Genomic DNA, 15,681 nt, shown 5'->3' with positions numbered 1-15,681 from the left:
CTGCAACCACCTGTGTATTCACTAAAATGAAATACCATACTAACATTAGCATAGTGATAGCAGTGTGAACAGGACAAAACAGGAACTTCAAGATATAATAAAATGAGCAAACGACAACACTTCTGTATTCAGTTCACATAGAGGCATAGATGTACTATAACAGTGAACTGCCTGCCCGGTAACTTTTTTCAGTTCAGCTGATGACTACTCGTGGTTTGAAGTGTGCTACAGATGTGCTGCAGACTTGGGGTTATTCAGCCTGGAGAAGAGAAGGCTCCACAGAGCCTTATTGTGGCCTTTCAGTACTTAAGGGAGTCCTATAAGAAGGATGGGGAGAGATTTTTTAGCAGGGCCTGTTACGATAGGACAAGGGGTAACAGTTTTAAACTAAAAGAGGCAATATCTAGACAAGATATAAAGAAGAAAGTTTTTACAATGAGGGTGGTAAAACACTGAACAGGTTGTCCAGGGAGGTGGTAGATGCCCCATCGCTGGAGACATTCCAGGCCAGGCTGGACAGAGCTCTGAGCAACCTGATCTGGTTGAAGATGTCCCTGCTCATTGACCTTTGAAGGTCCCTTCCAACCCAAACTATTCGAAGATTCTTTTAGACAAACAACAAATATACCCACAATGCTATGCTACAAGGTGACACAATGAAAATCCTTTAAGACCAACAAAAGCTTCCCTTTTTTATTCCTCCCTCCAAAGTATTGTATGTGTCTATTTCCTCAAGCTGCAGGAGAAACACCATGAGTTAAATGTGTTTGCAGGTTACATACTTCTTAGAAACCCAGCTACAGTTGGTTTGGTTAAGATGTAAATAATACAATTAATTCGTTCTTTCCAGAGCAGTGATCCTACAGTTCACATAAATTACTCACAGTCCTGATCAGTAATTCTACAGCAAAACCCTGCAATTTTCTCCAGACTGAAAACTGGATTTTTCAATCTGCTACTGTGTGTCTGAACAGCACTCAGAATTACTTTTTCCACATATCATCCAAAAATCAAACTCTTATCTTCAATACAGAGGTTAACAAATTTAAAGACAGAAAACAAAAAACCTTGAAGTAGCATAATTTAATTCAAGAAATATAACATAATTAATCCCCACAAAACCTAATTACTATGCAAAAGTATGACTAAATATAATGCTAGAAATACAGTAAAGTTAAAATTAAAAAAAAAAAACAACCTGTCAACCTGAGGAAAAAAAACTTTAAAGAAATCATATGCTCCCAAATCTGTATCAATTTGAGTGCATTATGAAACAGACTCATGCAAGAAAAAAACAAAACAAAAGGTCAGCCTGAAAGAGATTTGAGAATAGACACAAAAGGTTAACAGCAGGCAACCTGGAAAAGATGAAGCTGTCACTTGTTTTAAAAACTTCTCTGGCTTTATAAATAGTTATCTCCCAAACCACTGTATGACAGGCCTGGTTCAGCACAGCATTTCAGTATGTGTTCAACAGCAAGCACACTCTGGACTGCTTCCCTGGATCACAACTACAATGCTCAGCACCATAAGTCATCAAGCACATATCCCGTAAGCTGTATCCTTTTCCAACTCTTTGCTGCAGAGTATGACAACTCTTTGAGACAAAAAGCAATTTAAAAAAACCTGAAGCAAATAAAGCTTGTCTTCAGGGCACATCTGAAATTTGGAGCAAGACTTCTCCCTTCCCTACATTTTTTTATTATTTTACCATCAAGATATGATTGTTTCTGTATAACACCTCCTGCATTACCTATTATTTTTTCTAGATATCCCCATTTATCTTTCCAGGTGATGCAGATAAGTCTCACCATACTGCGTAATTCTGGCTTGAAGTCAGTACTGAGGCAGACAAAGACTATGCACATATTTTTAAGAAGCAAGAATAAAGACATCACAAGAGACTTGGCAGTGTTCCAGTAACCACAAAAGAACAGAGAATAATTTATGAGGTCAAAGTCAGAAACGGTTTAGTAGCCTCTTTTCAACTTCCTCATGTAGTATATTCAAACTTATTAGATAATAGCAACAAATAAGCCAGTCTTTTTTCCTAAGCCTAAACAACTAAAAAATATTAAAAACCAGACATAATACGTATTTTGCTGTAAGTGACACACAAAAGGTGAGTTCCAGACAGCTTGGGGTATATGCACGTGCATGTGTGCCTCAGGAGCTCCTACAGGCTGATGCCAGTAACTGGCAAGACTGGCTTCCAGGGGCCACCCACTCTGCACACTGATTGTCTACGCCCCATTGCTGGAGGGATCCATACTGTACATATCCATACATTGTACATACATTCCCACCAGTAGAACTCTCCCCTGCTCAGCCAGAAAGCGGAGCAGGATGGGGCCCCTGCTGCTGTTTTGTGTCCTTCTGAATGTTCTGTGTGCCTGCATTATATACATATAAGCACAGGCATGTGCATGTACTTTCTGGGACCACAGGCACAGCCTTTCCACTTACCGGACCTGGGGTCATGAAGCTGTGGCAGCCTTCCCTCTCTCGAGCTGCAGAACTCAGCCCAAGTCCTCTAACAAAATCCACTAACAGTAAGCTTTTACCTGAGAACAATCCACCTTGGCTATTTCTGTAGTAGCCTGGAGTACATCACGAAGACTCTCTCCATTCTCTTGGATCAGTAGATATGCCAGCAGAAGAAAAACATGGGCAGGGACTTGAGTTGTCACAGGCAGCAGTGACTTCACTGAAGATAACCAGTTAGTAACTGCAGACTTCTCTTTCATGAGCTCTATGATCTTCCAGGTTGTATACAATGAGCTGTAAGAGCTTGTTATAGGGAAAAGGAGTTTGCAGGACACCTGAAAACAAGTGAAACAAACAAAATTCTCAAACAAATATGGTACCATGAAAGAACAAATTAAAAACATAACTAATCCAGTTCTGTCATCCTAAACAAATCTTTCTTTAGGGTCCCAATGCAATAATGTAAAGAATAAATTGCAATACACTTCTTTACAGTCCTTTATACGAATGATTGCACTAACAATGTTTGAATGGGTTGCTAACTCCCTCTTCAGGAGTCCCCCCTTTATTTGGCATCCACCATTCCTGTTCCTGCTGGTAAGCGCAGTGTTACTTCCTCACTAAAATGGACACAATAAAACTGGAATACATTAAAATCTTCCATTCCTGACAATGACAGGTGCATCACAAAAGTTTAAGTATCATCTAAATTAGTTTAAGGAAATCCTCTTAATTTTTGATAGTACTTAATAAAACGCCACAGTTTAAGTTAATCTGATTTCACATTTTTTGTTCAACTGTTTCACTTCTCATAACAAAATGTTCTATAGATGCAGTCATGGAAGATAACATTTAGAAGCAGGAAAGTAGTAAAATATAAAAGCAGAATCCTCCTAACTCAGGTTTTTATGCATGTAAAAATATGTATTCTAAAGCTCCTGCAAATTAATGCAGAAGTTCAAAGTTTTTCATGAAAACAAAGCTTAATCCAAGACAAACTGTCTCTTCCCTATTAATTCTTCCCTTAGAAAATGCAATATTTTCAGAAATGTCTTTCCATTATCAAGACATTCATTGGCAGGCAGTAATTATATGAAGAAGATTCTATAAAAATTATATTAAGAAAGTATTTGAAAAGAGGTCTCCAAATGAACATTAAAAATGGAATCCAGACGCCAGCAGAGGTGTCACATATAAAGTCCTTCTCAAGCACCTAGGCGAAATGCAGCAAAATTGTTAAATGCATCCCCCCACCTGACCCAAAAGAAGGAGAAAACCTTATAACTTTACCAGTTCCTTTTTATCCTTCACACCTTCTTCCTGTAATATTTCCAAAATATTTACAGCCAGCTGGTGCCTGGTAGTTCCAGAGTCATCCTCAGATAGGCAGTCGCCAACTGTTGTAGAAGATAAGATCTGTAGCACAGGCATCACCAAAGTAAGGGCTGTGGTTGAGATGTTCTGGGTTTCCCAACAGGAAAGGAGCTTGTAGGCTATTTAAGACAAGGTGGAGAAAAAACAAAGATCACGCAGGGTAAAAAGAACTAACATAATTCGTACTTTTAGGCATGACACATTTCTAGGAAACACTCTGGTCAAGCAGAGTCATGATCTCCAGAATTACAGTACGTGCGTACAAGAGTTACTGTGCAAAAGATTTTTTGGTAAAACTCCAATTCTATTTAGATACCCACACACTTCTGTTGTTTGCAGCAAAGTACCTCATGGCAGCAAGAAATACAATAATAGAACCTAGCACAGTCCCTCGCTTTTACTGGAATAACTCCACTAACTGCAACCACAAAGTCCAAAGCTCAGCCAGACATTGCCATGACCATCAGGCCTGCTCTCTTAAGATCTGTCAGAGGAAACCATTCAGGATGCACAAATCTCAGCTGAGAATATCCTGTTGTTGACTCAAAAATGAAACAGGTAAGCTCCAAGATAGGAGGGAGCTTAGAATTCAGTAACGTCCACGGAGAAAACCAGTGAAGCAGGAAAATTTATCTTTATTGCTATTAGATCAAATGTTAGTTTTTAAATTCAGAAGAAATTTCACCACCCAATCCAACTTCAGAGGGATGCAGTGCTTATTTTCATAAATATGAAGAAACAACGACAAAGTCTGAAGTGTGTCGATTCCTCTTTCACAAGAAGAGCTTTACCTAGACTCAAGACAGACTTTTGCTGACTTTCTGGTGTTTGCAGCAGTAGAAGTGCTAGCCCAATTATACACTGTTCCACCGGAAATCCCTATAAGGAAAAAAGAAAGAGGTTCAAGTCTTCTTTGTTTTTCAGTAGCATTAAACAGTACAAATGGGCAACAAACAAAACTCTGCAAGGGTTTCTCCATGAATCACAGTGAATGCACGTACAGTGATACAGTACATGCAATGAAGAATATGAATAGCATAAAACTAGTATTTGAACTGAGTAGCTACAACATTTTAATTCATTCAAACCACTTTAGCTCAGTTTAAAACAACTCCCATACTGAAAGGTTAACTGATATATACAGATTCAGTTAAGTTTTTGCCTTTTGAAGGTCTTCGACCAGAAAAAGCAAATTAGAAGCTTTTGAAACAACACTGGTCACTTGCAGATGAATGCCATGCAAGAGTGCTTCTAAATAATGCCTTAAACATGACATTCTTTAAGTTTAATACAACTATTTTATTTTTTCCCCATGAACTCTTACCTCCTTTAAGAGCTCAAAGTTGCCCTCTATTAAGGAGATCAAAGACGAGCATTCTCCTGTTAGATTTAAACACACTTCACAGAAGCATAACAGTTGCAGGCAAAACTGAGATAACTGAACTTTCCAAAACACCGGATGATGCAGTAGCCTGAGGAATAGCTCTTGCAGAAAAAACAAGGCTTCTGTAACTTGCAGTAAGTCTTTAACCTGTAGAGAGGTAATTAAAAACCAAAACACATTCTGGTTTAGTTCCCCTTCCTTTTCTATGCAGAATTCCCCAAGTTCAGAATTAGTTTTATTAGCTCTGCAATGTTTCCACTGCAAATATTACTAAGACTTTGAAGAAACACATTTATAAACTAAACCTAAGAATCTCCTATCCAACTTCCCTGAAAAAACAATTGATGAACTGCTATTTAATGTTTTGAAGTAAAATTAGAAACATGTGAAAGAATAAAAAGATTTCTTGTAGCTGATGAGAAAAATCCCTTTTTCCTCAAAAACAGCAGCAAATTAATTCATCTCTCAGGGTTCTCTCAGCAACATAAACAAATCGTGCGGTGCTTTCATATAGCAGGTAAATAGTCTTGTAATGAAAACATCTCAAAAGATGAATACAGTGGTGTTACCTGCTTCTAAAGCACCACGTAATCTATCTACTATAAAAATAAAAACCTGAAGTGCAATAGCCAAAAGCAGTATCTCCATACTTGGAAGCCAAGTAAAGACATTTCACGAAGCAGGTTGCCTTGAAATCCTAATGTTTTAGACAAGAGCATTTGTGCTCTTAAATTCTAGTTCCAGACAAACTCTGCTATTCCAATCCAAACTCTGGAAGCCAGCATTAAGGATAATATCCCGACTTTTAGTCTTTTGGAACAAAATCTATTAATAATCTGCTTTTATCAGAAGCCTCATGTCCACTGAATTTTTCAGCAGAAAAATCTGCAGATGATGAGCTGTACCTTTTGACAGCTTGGTTGATATTGTCAGACAAAATGACTAGGAAGTATTTCAGCATTTATACAATACAAAGAATTAAAGGCTAAGCTTAAAGGAAGGATAAGAAGAACTCAAGATTCAGAGAAAGGAGGAGGAATGACGGGTTATGAAACAGTTCAAACCAGCTTCTTGAAGGAAGTATTTATCTTCCCATTGTGAAAGTTGTATCTCAGGCAAGAGAAAAACATTCAAGTATTAATCTGAGTTTTAAAAAAATGCAACAGACTTCTAGTTAAAAAAAAGAAAGTGCCAATAGGCACAGAGAAAAGAAAGGTTCATAACTAATTTCGTAAGTCTTCTTCAGTGCCATGTTTACGGCCAAATGTTACCTAGTCAGATGCTTGGTCACACATTCAAGGACACAATGTTATACTGACATTCAGGTAGAATCAAGACAAAATCAGAAATGTCCCTGTGACTAGAAAGAGTCAATGTGTACTTGTCATCACAAAAAATAGACCTGAGTCAAGATAAATGTATATAATACAAGTCATTATTTGTCCAAAAGATTGTGAAAAGTAGCTACCAGTAGAAAGTAGACTTTACTAGTAAAATTCCTCAGAAGATGCTACCAAATATCCTCATATCATGCCTATTTAGCTTTACATTATCCATATTATAAAACTGTCTCTCTATGGTAACAATACCATAGTACCTCATGTTTAACCGAATATATATGAAACCGAAGATTCTGCTCTGATATTAAAGAAGGAAAAGATAACATAGGCACAAAAAAAGCTTAACCAATGTCGCAGTAAAGCATGAGGCAAAGCAGAGCCATTAACTTTAACAAACACCCTAGACCTCTAACCAAAAGGGATAGAAAGATTAAATCCTTAGCTCCTAGCCAAGTACCACTGTGCAAGTTAAAAATAGATTAAAAAACTCGAGCATATTCCAGAGGGCTTAAGTTTTGTCTTTATATAGACTAATCCGTTACAAAAAGTGAAAAAGGAATAATCCAGGAGTACTTAAATCATGCTTCTCATATAGTTTGTCTCATTTTAATATTATCATGTTAAGTTAAAAATTGCATGTTTTTGACAAATATCTTACCATTTAACAACATTCTTTCATGAGTATCTCTGCAAGTTTATTGTATGTTTACTGAGGCAAGTACCAGCAAATAATTATGGCAAACACGTGTTTTAATTAACACCATACCAGATGTATCAGATTTGAACAACTAAAAAGTTTCACCTTCTACCAGAAAGAGACTTTTTTGTAGATTTTTGTACTACCAACAAATCAGCTCTATAAGAAATGGAAGAGAATGCTATATTTGCACACTTGAAAGGCAATAATAATAATAATGTTATCATTGCTTTGTTAGCATTTATTTGTAAAAGGTGGGGTCAGGTAACAACTGTACCTGAAGGTGTGTAATCAAATCACACAGAAGCTGAAGAATCTGGCATTCCAGCACAGAAGGTGTTTCTTTGTGCTTTGGTCCATGAGGCTGAAGTAAGACCTTAAGTAAACCCATTCGCAGTTCAGCATATTCCCGTAGCTGAGATGGTTCACAATACAGGTATCTTAAGAATGGGGCCATTATGCCAACACATGAACTCTGTGCCCTGCAGTTCAAGAAAAAAGTTTGTCAAGACTGCTTTCTACTGAAAACTTAACAAACAACAAGGAAAACCCAAGCAATGTGACACTCCCTGCAATAATTTACAGGACGCAATTAGCAGAAAGGTATTAAAGGCATTACTAATCTCACAAAAAACCTTTGACTAATTTGCATGAAGCATTGTCAAGAGACCTTATATAGCAGCTATACAATGAAACGCAATCATGAAACGACTCAATATTTAAGCATGAATACCATTCAATATGTACTTGCAGATCATGACACTCTTAATTATACATTTTTTTTCCTCAGCAATTCAATAAAGTGGCTTTCCTTGCTGAATATCATCTCTGAATAACATCAGAGACTAGTGTGCTGTTCTGAAGTAGCATTCAGACAAGACTAATAAAAAATAGCTTTTTAAAACACATAAACCCAATTTCAATTAAGAAGAGGCATCTATTCCTTGCCAGTTGTTGCCCAATGGTCTTAAACGATAACATGGAACAGGATCTGATTTAACCAACATGGTTTCCCAGTAAAAAAGATTATCTCAGAACAATTATTTCAGTTTGACCATGTTAGGAATACCAGCTGTTCTTGACACTATTAAAACAACCAAATAAAGCTAATGATCAATGCATTAACAAATATACAGGGAATCAAAATTTGAAGTCAGCTTTCAACAGGACTCAGAACTGATATAGAACTTTACAAAGAACTCACTGATAGATCTACATCAACATATGTGGCGCTCATTGACCTCGCACTTTGGGACATGGTTTGGTATAGGACTTGGCAGTGTTAGGTTAATGGTTGGTCTCTATGTTCTTAATGGTCTTCTCCAAACTAAATGATTCTATGACTCTATATTCTCAGTCTAGAACTTCATTCCACAGAAGCCTGCACACAAAAAGCAGCAAAGGAAGTTTACAACATTTTCTTTTTGAGCAAGAATAACTCCTATTTTTATACAAAACAAGCCACGGGCAAAAAATCCACAGTTGATTAGACCATTCAGACATCTGATGAGATGCTTCACAAGTCCCAGATTTAGCAGCACAGTGGAAGAACAGGTCTGCGAACAGTATTTTAAAAATATTCTATGAACTAAATTGAATAAAACACACTTTTGCTTCGAAGTCTTACGGTTGATCTAGGTCCACTAGAAATTTAACAGATTAATACACTTAATTGTTCACTCAGAGCAGCAGGATACAGAAGTCAATTTCACTGTAAAATTACTCTCTTGGATTTGTATGAGTCTTCCAGAACACAGAAGAGGTACTTTTTATCTGAAAAGCACACATATAGGTGCAAAAATCACTGAACACATTCAGCTCTACAGCTGCTATAGCATTTGGTATCTTACACTGAGTCTTTATTGGACAAACTCCCTGGAGGTAAGCATGAAGAAATGTCTAAATTGTTGGTAGATTGGATATTTTTTCATTGCTAAAGAGGCTTTATAATAAGGTTGTGCCACTACATCATTTTTAAAGACCTCATTCTTTACTGTGAGAGAAAACTGTCTGTGCTTTCCTTTTATCGTGTCGCCATTTTGTATAGATGAGTTATACCTGCATACTAGTCATCTTTTCTGACCAAGCAAGCAAAATCTTGACAAAGCAAATAATATAAATTGCTTATTTAAAAAAAAAAATTCCAAAGGTGCTATCAAATTTGCACCAATTTTTCAACATCCATAAAGATTATATCAATATAAAAGAGTTGAAGAAAACCTATAAAAATCAACTTTTAGTGGATTATGCTAGTATTTCATTAATATTCTATTTTTAACCATAAATGGTGTCCTTAAGTTCTATAATTATCCTTTTCAAAAGACAGAATTCTCACTGCTTATTGCAGCTGCCTTCAAGAAAAAAGTTACATTGATATGATTCAGTTATCTACATTTGATATTTTTTAATTATTTATTCATTTACCTTTCTGGACACTCATGGAAAAATACTGTTATCTGCTGTAGTAGAACTGGCCAGCAATCAGGTCTGTTTTCAAGGACATTGACAAATGGATGAGGAGTGTTCCTGAAACACAAAGAAAAAAAACATTCGGATCTATAACGCAGAAAGCAAGTGTGCAAAATAACTATCTTCAAAGTAAAAGCAGCTGTAGAAATAGACAGTTTGAGCCTCTGGTAACAGCTCCCTTACCAACTTTGCCAAGACTGCTATACTGTCAAAAGAGGCCATTTTATAGGAACTTTGGGAAATAAAATTTTTAAAAAATCTCTATCAGAAAAATATTTTTGAATTTATTTTTTAAAAAATAAATGTCTAAGGATCACTGTTCAAACGTGTGGCCTGATTTGAGTCATTGGTAGCAGCACTAGCCTCTAGCAGCAGGCTCCAAGAAATGGCCACAGAAAAATCTGAACTATATGTCATACACCAGTCCAGTCTTTCAAGCATAGGTACAAACCATCATCCCACTTACTGGTTTAAATGTGCTCCAATTTTTTTTTTTTTTCAGTGAAAGAAAGCGGAAAGGAGAAGACTGGTCATACCACCAGCCTAGAAACGTCCACTTTACTGCCAACCCTCTGACAATGGTTGCATTTCAAAATGTCACTGAGGCCTGGTAGTCACTGGTTCTTCTCAGATGAATCTATCACCAACAGCTTCCCGACCTCTGAAGTAAAGGACTGAAGGCCATCTACACTACCTAGAAGTGCAATGCTTGCATCAAACAGCGACTACCCTTGTACAGTAGCAGGTGGAGGAAAAGCTGGGCAGGAGGGCAGCCTCAGGTGTATACTTTGTTCTGTCAGAAGCAAAATGCAAAAGTCATTTGACTAGAGTAAGTCGGCATATGAAAGGACTGAATATGAGAGTCTGAACATTAAATAGCCTAGAGAGGTGGGAAATTGGAAAGAACTGGTGATGTGAAGGCAAGTTCATCACTACCTCCATCACCTCCTGCTAGAGTTTACCCACTGCCCTTGCTGTGACTGGCCTCCTTGTGCCCACCTGCCTGCTAAGTGTCCATATTTCCCCCAGTTTTGTTTCCTGCTTCAGCCAACTACAAGCACATATCAACAGCTTAACAGCAGACAACCAGATATTTCTGCTCCGAGCGCAGGGAAGTAACTTTCCTAATAGCAAGACAGATAAGTTGGAAGAGTCTTGCCAATTACCAGGGATCTGCTAGACACATGGAGGAGAGCAGGGCCACACAAATAAATGGAAAGGCAACAAATGCACACACACTGCACACGGCTAGCAGCCACAGAGTAGGGCAGCATACACCTAGGAACTGCAGATGCTGCAGACCACCGCCTTCAGTTTGGGTAACCATCTTTCCAACAAATCTGTGCTACGCACCAGAGAGACTTCCCGTCAATTTTACCTGTACAACACTAGGTGATATGAGACCCACCAACTGGAATGGCACATCTCAAGAGCAACTGCCTCAGTTTCTGACCCTTACCATACCTCTAAGAAACAAGAGTGAGAAAGAATTTAAAAAAAAAAAAAAGGAGAGAAGACAGAAGGACAGCACACACCCCCACACTTCTATTAGAACATTAAGGCTTCTTGCATGTGTTTAAAGGCCAATTGACTTTCATGTATGTGAGCTGTCTCACTTAAAGGGTAGAAGGTATGGCACACTGCAGTGAAGAAACTCTTCGTTTTCTTGATATACTGTTAATTTTACTACAATAAGTGATACAGTCAAATAATCCTTTTAGAAAAGATTTATAATGGCATTTGGTTGGTTTGTTATTGTTGTTTTAAAAACCTGTTAATAGCAGAAAGCCTAAGATCTGAGGCAGTCTTTTTATTACAGAAGACAACATGCATTGAGACACACTCATATTCAATAGCATGGTGCTATGACACAGGCTTCACCTTCAGTAGCACCAAACCAACCCCAGCTCCAGGTGTAGTGAATGAGATCTGCAGGAATCCCATGAAAAAATTAGAAATGTGTATCTGATTTTTTCCACTACATAGCAAATTTGAATTGCATAACATGGCGGTCTATTAAGGCTTCCTCTAAGTGACCTGAAGAGGTAATACTTACTGCCATAAAGAGGAATGCTTAGAGTTATGCTATGCCTAGTAAGATACTATTTCTGAAAAAATATAATCTAGCGGACATATCCTTAAAGAGGTGTCCCTTATTATGTTATTTTTACATTCTTAATGTCAACATTGTTTGAATTCTGGGCAATCGACTCGTTTCGAGGATAATTAGAGAGTAATTAACATCACCATTACCTGAATGAAAGACCTGCCAAGTTACAAAAGCAGGTTACAGAATATTGTACATACCTAATGGCTCATTTTCTTCTCAGTGTTGTCAGAATAGAGCTAACACCCAAGGAAACTGGGAATATCTACTTCAATAGAAGACAACAGTCAACTATACGACCCACTGAACCCTGCAGCTGCGCAGCTCAGGTATCAGCACATAACTGCAGTGCCCCTACATGCTACAAAACAAATTAGAATTCTGAAATACTTGAAGAGAAAATATTATTATAAAACAATAAGTTTTGGTCAACTGCCTCTCTTCAAAAGCTTCAAATTACTTTGGATCCTAAGGTAGAAGCATGTAGGAAGTTTGCTCCAGCTGACAAAACACTTCTTGCCACGGAGGGATATTCATAAAGCAAAAAGTGTTGTTAATATGCCGTTAAGTATCAAGCAAAAGCTTTTATTTACAGTGAAAGACTTAACTGCACTGCTCAGAACATCACGCTAGAGGCAGTTGGTCTAAATTAAGACAGTATTTAGAATATACTTTGTCAGCAAGAGGTTAAACCTGATTCAGGTAATTTCTATTTAGACATGAAGATAACTGTGCCCTTAAGAAAAGAGCAGAAATCCACAGGAATGCAATAAAGTGAGACAAAGAACACTGCTGCTAAGTCATCTCCATATACAGACGCAGCCTGTACACTACCAAGACTCGCAAGTATGACCCCAAATCCATCTTCAAAAGCTGTTTGCCATGAACACAGCGAATAACCCTAATTTATTGTCATAATATGTAAATATGAGGAAGTAAACATTCTTAGTAAGGTGACCTAAATTGTGGAAGTAATTACAAAAATCAATACTAAAGCTGAAAAACTACAAGTACTGTCTGAGTAATAAAATCAAGGAAGATCACCACTCATATGGGCTAATGGAACTGAGAGTAATTACAAGGCTCGTGTATCTAAAGACAAAAGGAAATTTATCAACGGGCTCTGACATCTTACGTCTGGCACATCTTAAATGAAGCTTAAAAGAGAGGAAATTTAACACATTGTATTTAAGTCTTTATAAAAGAATAATTAGTATCTGGTTACTCTGTTAGAAAAAAGCGAGTTAAATTTGGAGGTGATCTTGTGCTAAAATAATAAGACCATATACACACCCAGGAAGAAGAATTAAAAATAAAGTAGGTGGACAAACTCTTCAGGAGCAGATATTTAGCGTTCTGCCTGGATTAACTGAATAGCTTTCAAGCTAGCGCTGTTTTAGCATTTAGAAAAATCACATGAACAAAAAGGGAGGAGAAAATATAACAAACTCTGCTTCCGAAACACACGGCAGCATGAAAGCATATAGTTTTGCACGCTTACTGATCCATATTTTGACACAAAGAACATTAGATGAGATTCTATTAGGACTTGCCAAAAAATTACTTTGGAAAGCAGGATAAGTACAGTAGTCTAATGGGAATGGGTGGGGCCGGGAGGAGTGGGGCACCAGTCACAGTAAAGTTCAGTCTCATCACTTAAGTCTTTCGCAGCCTACGACTGGCATAATTCCAAGGGCTGCAGGAGCCATCTCACTTCAGTGTTGTATCCAGTGTAGAGAAAATTTACCTCACCTCTCTGTGCAATGTGCTCCAGCGCTCACAGAGGAACATTTTTACTTATATCCAGTCAGAAACTCCTGGTTTTAAAGCTTATGCTCATTGCCTATTGTTCTTCCACCAAGAACCAGGCTCTGCATTCTTGGTAACCTTTCTTCTTCATCTATCAAAGGCTTTGGTAGTCTGGGGAGGTCTCCGCTGACTGGAAGCTAGCCAATGTTCTTCCAATCTACAAAAAGGGGAAGAGGGAAGACCCAGCAAACTACAGACCAGTTAGTCTCTTCTTCCAAAGATCTGTGTTTCTATTCAGGCAAATACATAATTTGAAGACATACAGATCAGAAAGCTGGCTGATGTGACGGACTACTTGAAACATGTTCAGTAAACAGGCACCATGGTCACAAATATGCAAATATTACAGTTCTGCCCTTCATATTTGGGGCTAGAAGCCTGGCACTTCCCACATTTATTTATCTATAATTCGTCAATTTACATATATGGTCTTCGTATGTCCGCCTTGCTTGATTCTATAAATATTTTACTGAAATTAAAGAGTCTTTTACAATTGTGTATGAAGACTAGAAAGGCTAAGATTATTGCCTCATTGCAGGTTTCCAAGATGACAGCATTCAAGAGGAAAAAACCTGTTGCCTGTCTAGCACTTGAATCCAGCAACATCAGACAGGATCATTTATCAGGCAGGAAACTAGAAATACTGTTCACATACCACGCCAGGGCCTTGAAAGTACATAGCCCTGCATGGACATACAGAATTATAGGAGCTGCTTATTTCAATACCTTTGTCGTATTTTAAGAATTAATTACCTTTCCTAATGAGAAGGATATTTCTCCAGTCATCTCCAGGATATTTCTCCAACAGTGTCTGCTATGACACTGAAGTCATTGGAACTTTCATAAAGTCAGCACATGTGACACACCAAAATTAAAATGGCTTATTATCCAGAAAAAATGCAAGCCTTTTATGACAGATTTCATGTGTTCTGAAACTAATGTAACTGTACTGAATTCGATGATGAAAGAAATCAGCTAAGCTCTATAGCGAACAGTGATTAACAATGAAACACCAAAATGTGCAGCCTGAAAAAGTTCATTTGATATTGCTATTAGTAGCAGGAAAAATGAGGTGCGTAGATGCAATTTATCATCAACACTAACTGAAGAATTGCTAACATAGCACTGTAAAACACATATCTTTAAACGGCATCACAGTGCTACTACCCTAAATTATTGCCAGTGGGTTCAGGATAAAGCAAAATACACAACAAGACACAGCAGCTATCCACCTGTAAACACATGTGTCTAGGGAAACAAAGAGAAATCTTATGTGAGGGGCAACAGTAAAACAAAAATTATTTTAACTTTTAGGTCATCTCAACCTTTTTGTTACAGCTCTGAACACAAGAGAGCTCCAATCTGATTAAGCGCATAAATTCAGTGACAGATTGCTTTTTCTGTATGAGGAAACAACGTCTGCAGTCAAGATACTTTTCTGTGTATGCAGCTGTGACCCTGGCCCTTTCAGAAAGATGGAATAGCTCTTGACTTCATCAAATATGATCTTCAAAGCATTTTTCTACCTGCTTTGAATTTTGATTTCAGAAAGTTGGCAGCTCTCCAGAATTTTACGACAATAAAACCCATGCATGGTGAATTATTAAGAAGAATGTAAAATACCAGTTCATTTAAAAAAAAGATTCATCGCTTTCAGCAAAAATGTATAGCCAAAGTTCTGTACATGTATAACCCACCTGTACTGAGAACGCTGACAAGTACTCCTCAAAAACCCCTCTTTCCTGCCCTCCTACTCAATTCATCTCGAGCTTAGATTACTGGACAGCTATATTAATACACAAAGGAAACAGACAACTTTATGCCAGACGAGACATAATAAATGCACTGGGAATGCTCAGCTCTAGTTCACAGTGAGACCAGCTTGCAGACTACTTCTGTTTCTGCTATGGCTGGTCTTAAATTCATAACAAAAAGTACGGATCATCCCACCTGTGAATTTAAAATTCACCTAACTCTTTTTTCACACATCCTTAAAAAAAACCCCACCCAGCAC

At 37.6% G+C, this 15,681-nt stretch overlaps 1 protein-coding gene across 2 annotated transcripts in view; it reads right to left on the bottom strand.

The window, feature by feature from the left end:
• The window catches only part of FOCAD (focadhesin), a 109,449-nt gene that overhangs the window by 73,822 nt on the left and 19,946 nt on the right, over window positions 1-15,681 (bottom strand). For both annotated transcript variants that reach the window (XM_065657889.1, XM_065657891.1), the window contains 6 exons: window positions 9,707-9,808; window positions 7,560-7,764; window positions 5,186-5,392; window positions 4,653-4,740; window positions 3,778-3,980; window positions 2,565-2,822 (listed from right to left, as the gene is read on the bottom strand). In XM_065657889.1, the coding sequence (XP_065513961.1) occupies window positions 2,565-2,822; window positions 3,778-3,980; window positions 4,653-4,740; window positions 5,186-5,392; window positions 7,560-7,764; window positions 9,707-9,808 (1,063 nt within the window). The remainder of the gene's footprint in view (window positions 1-2,564; window positions 2,823-3,777; window positions 3,981-4,652; window positions 4,741-5,185; window positions 5,393-7,559; window positions 7,765-9,706; window positions 9,809-15,681) is intronic.

This window comes from Caloenas nicobarica, chromosome Z (assembly GCF_036013445.1).
Source record: "Caloenas nicobarica isolate bCalNic1 chromosome Z, bCalNic1.hap1, whole genome shotgun sequence".
Taxonomy (NCBI): domain Eukaryota; kingdom Metazoa; phylum Chordata; class Aves; order Columbiformes; family Columbidae; genus Caloenas; species Caloenas nicobarica.
This window is presented reverse-complemented; position numbering and strand designations above follow the sequence as displayed.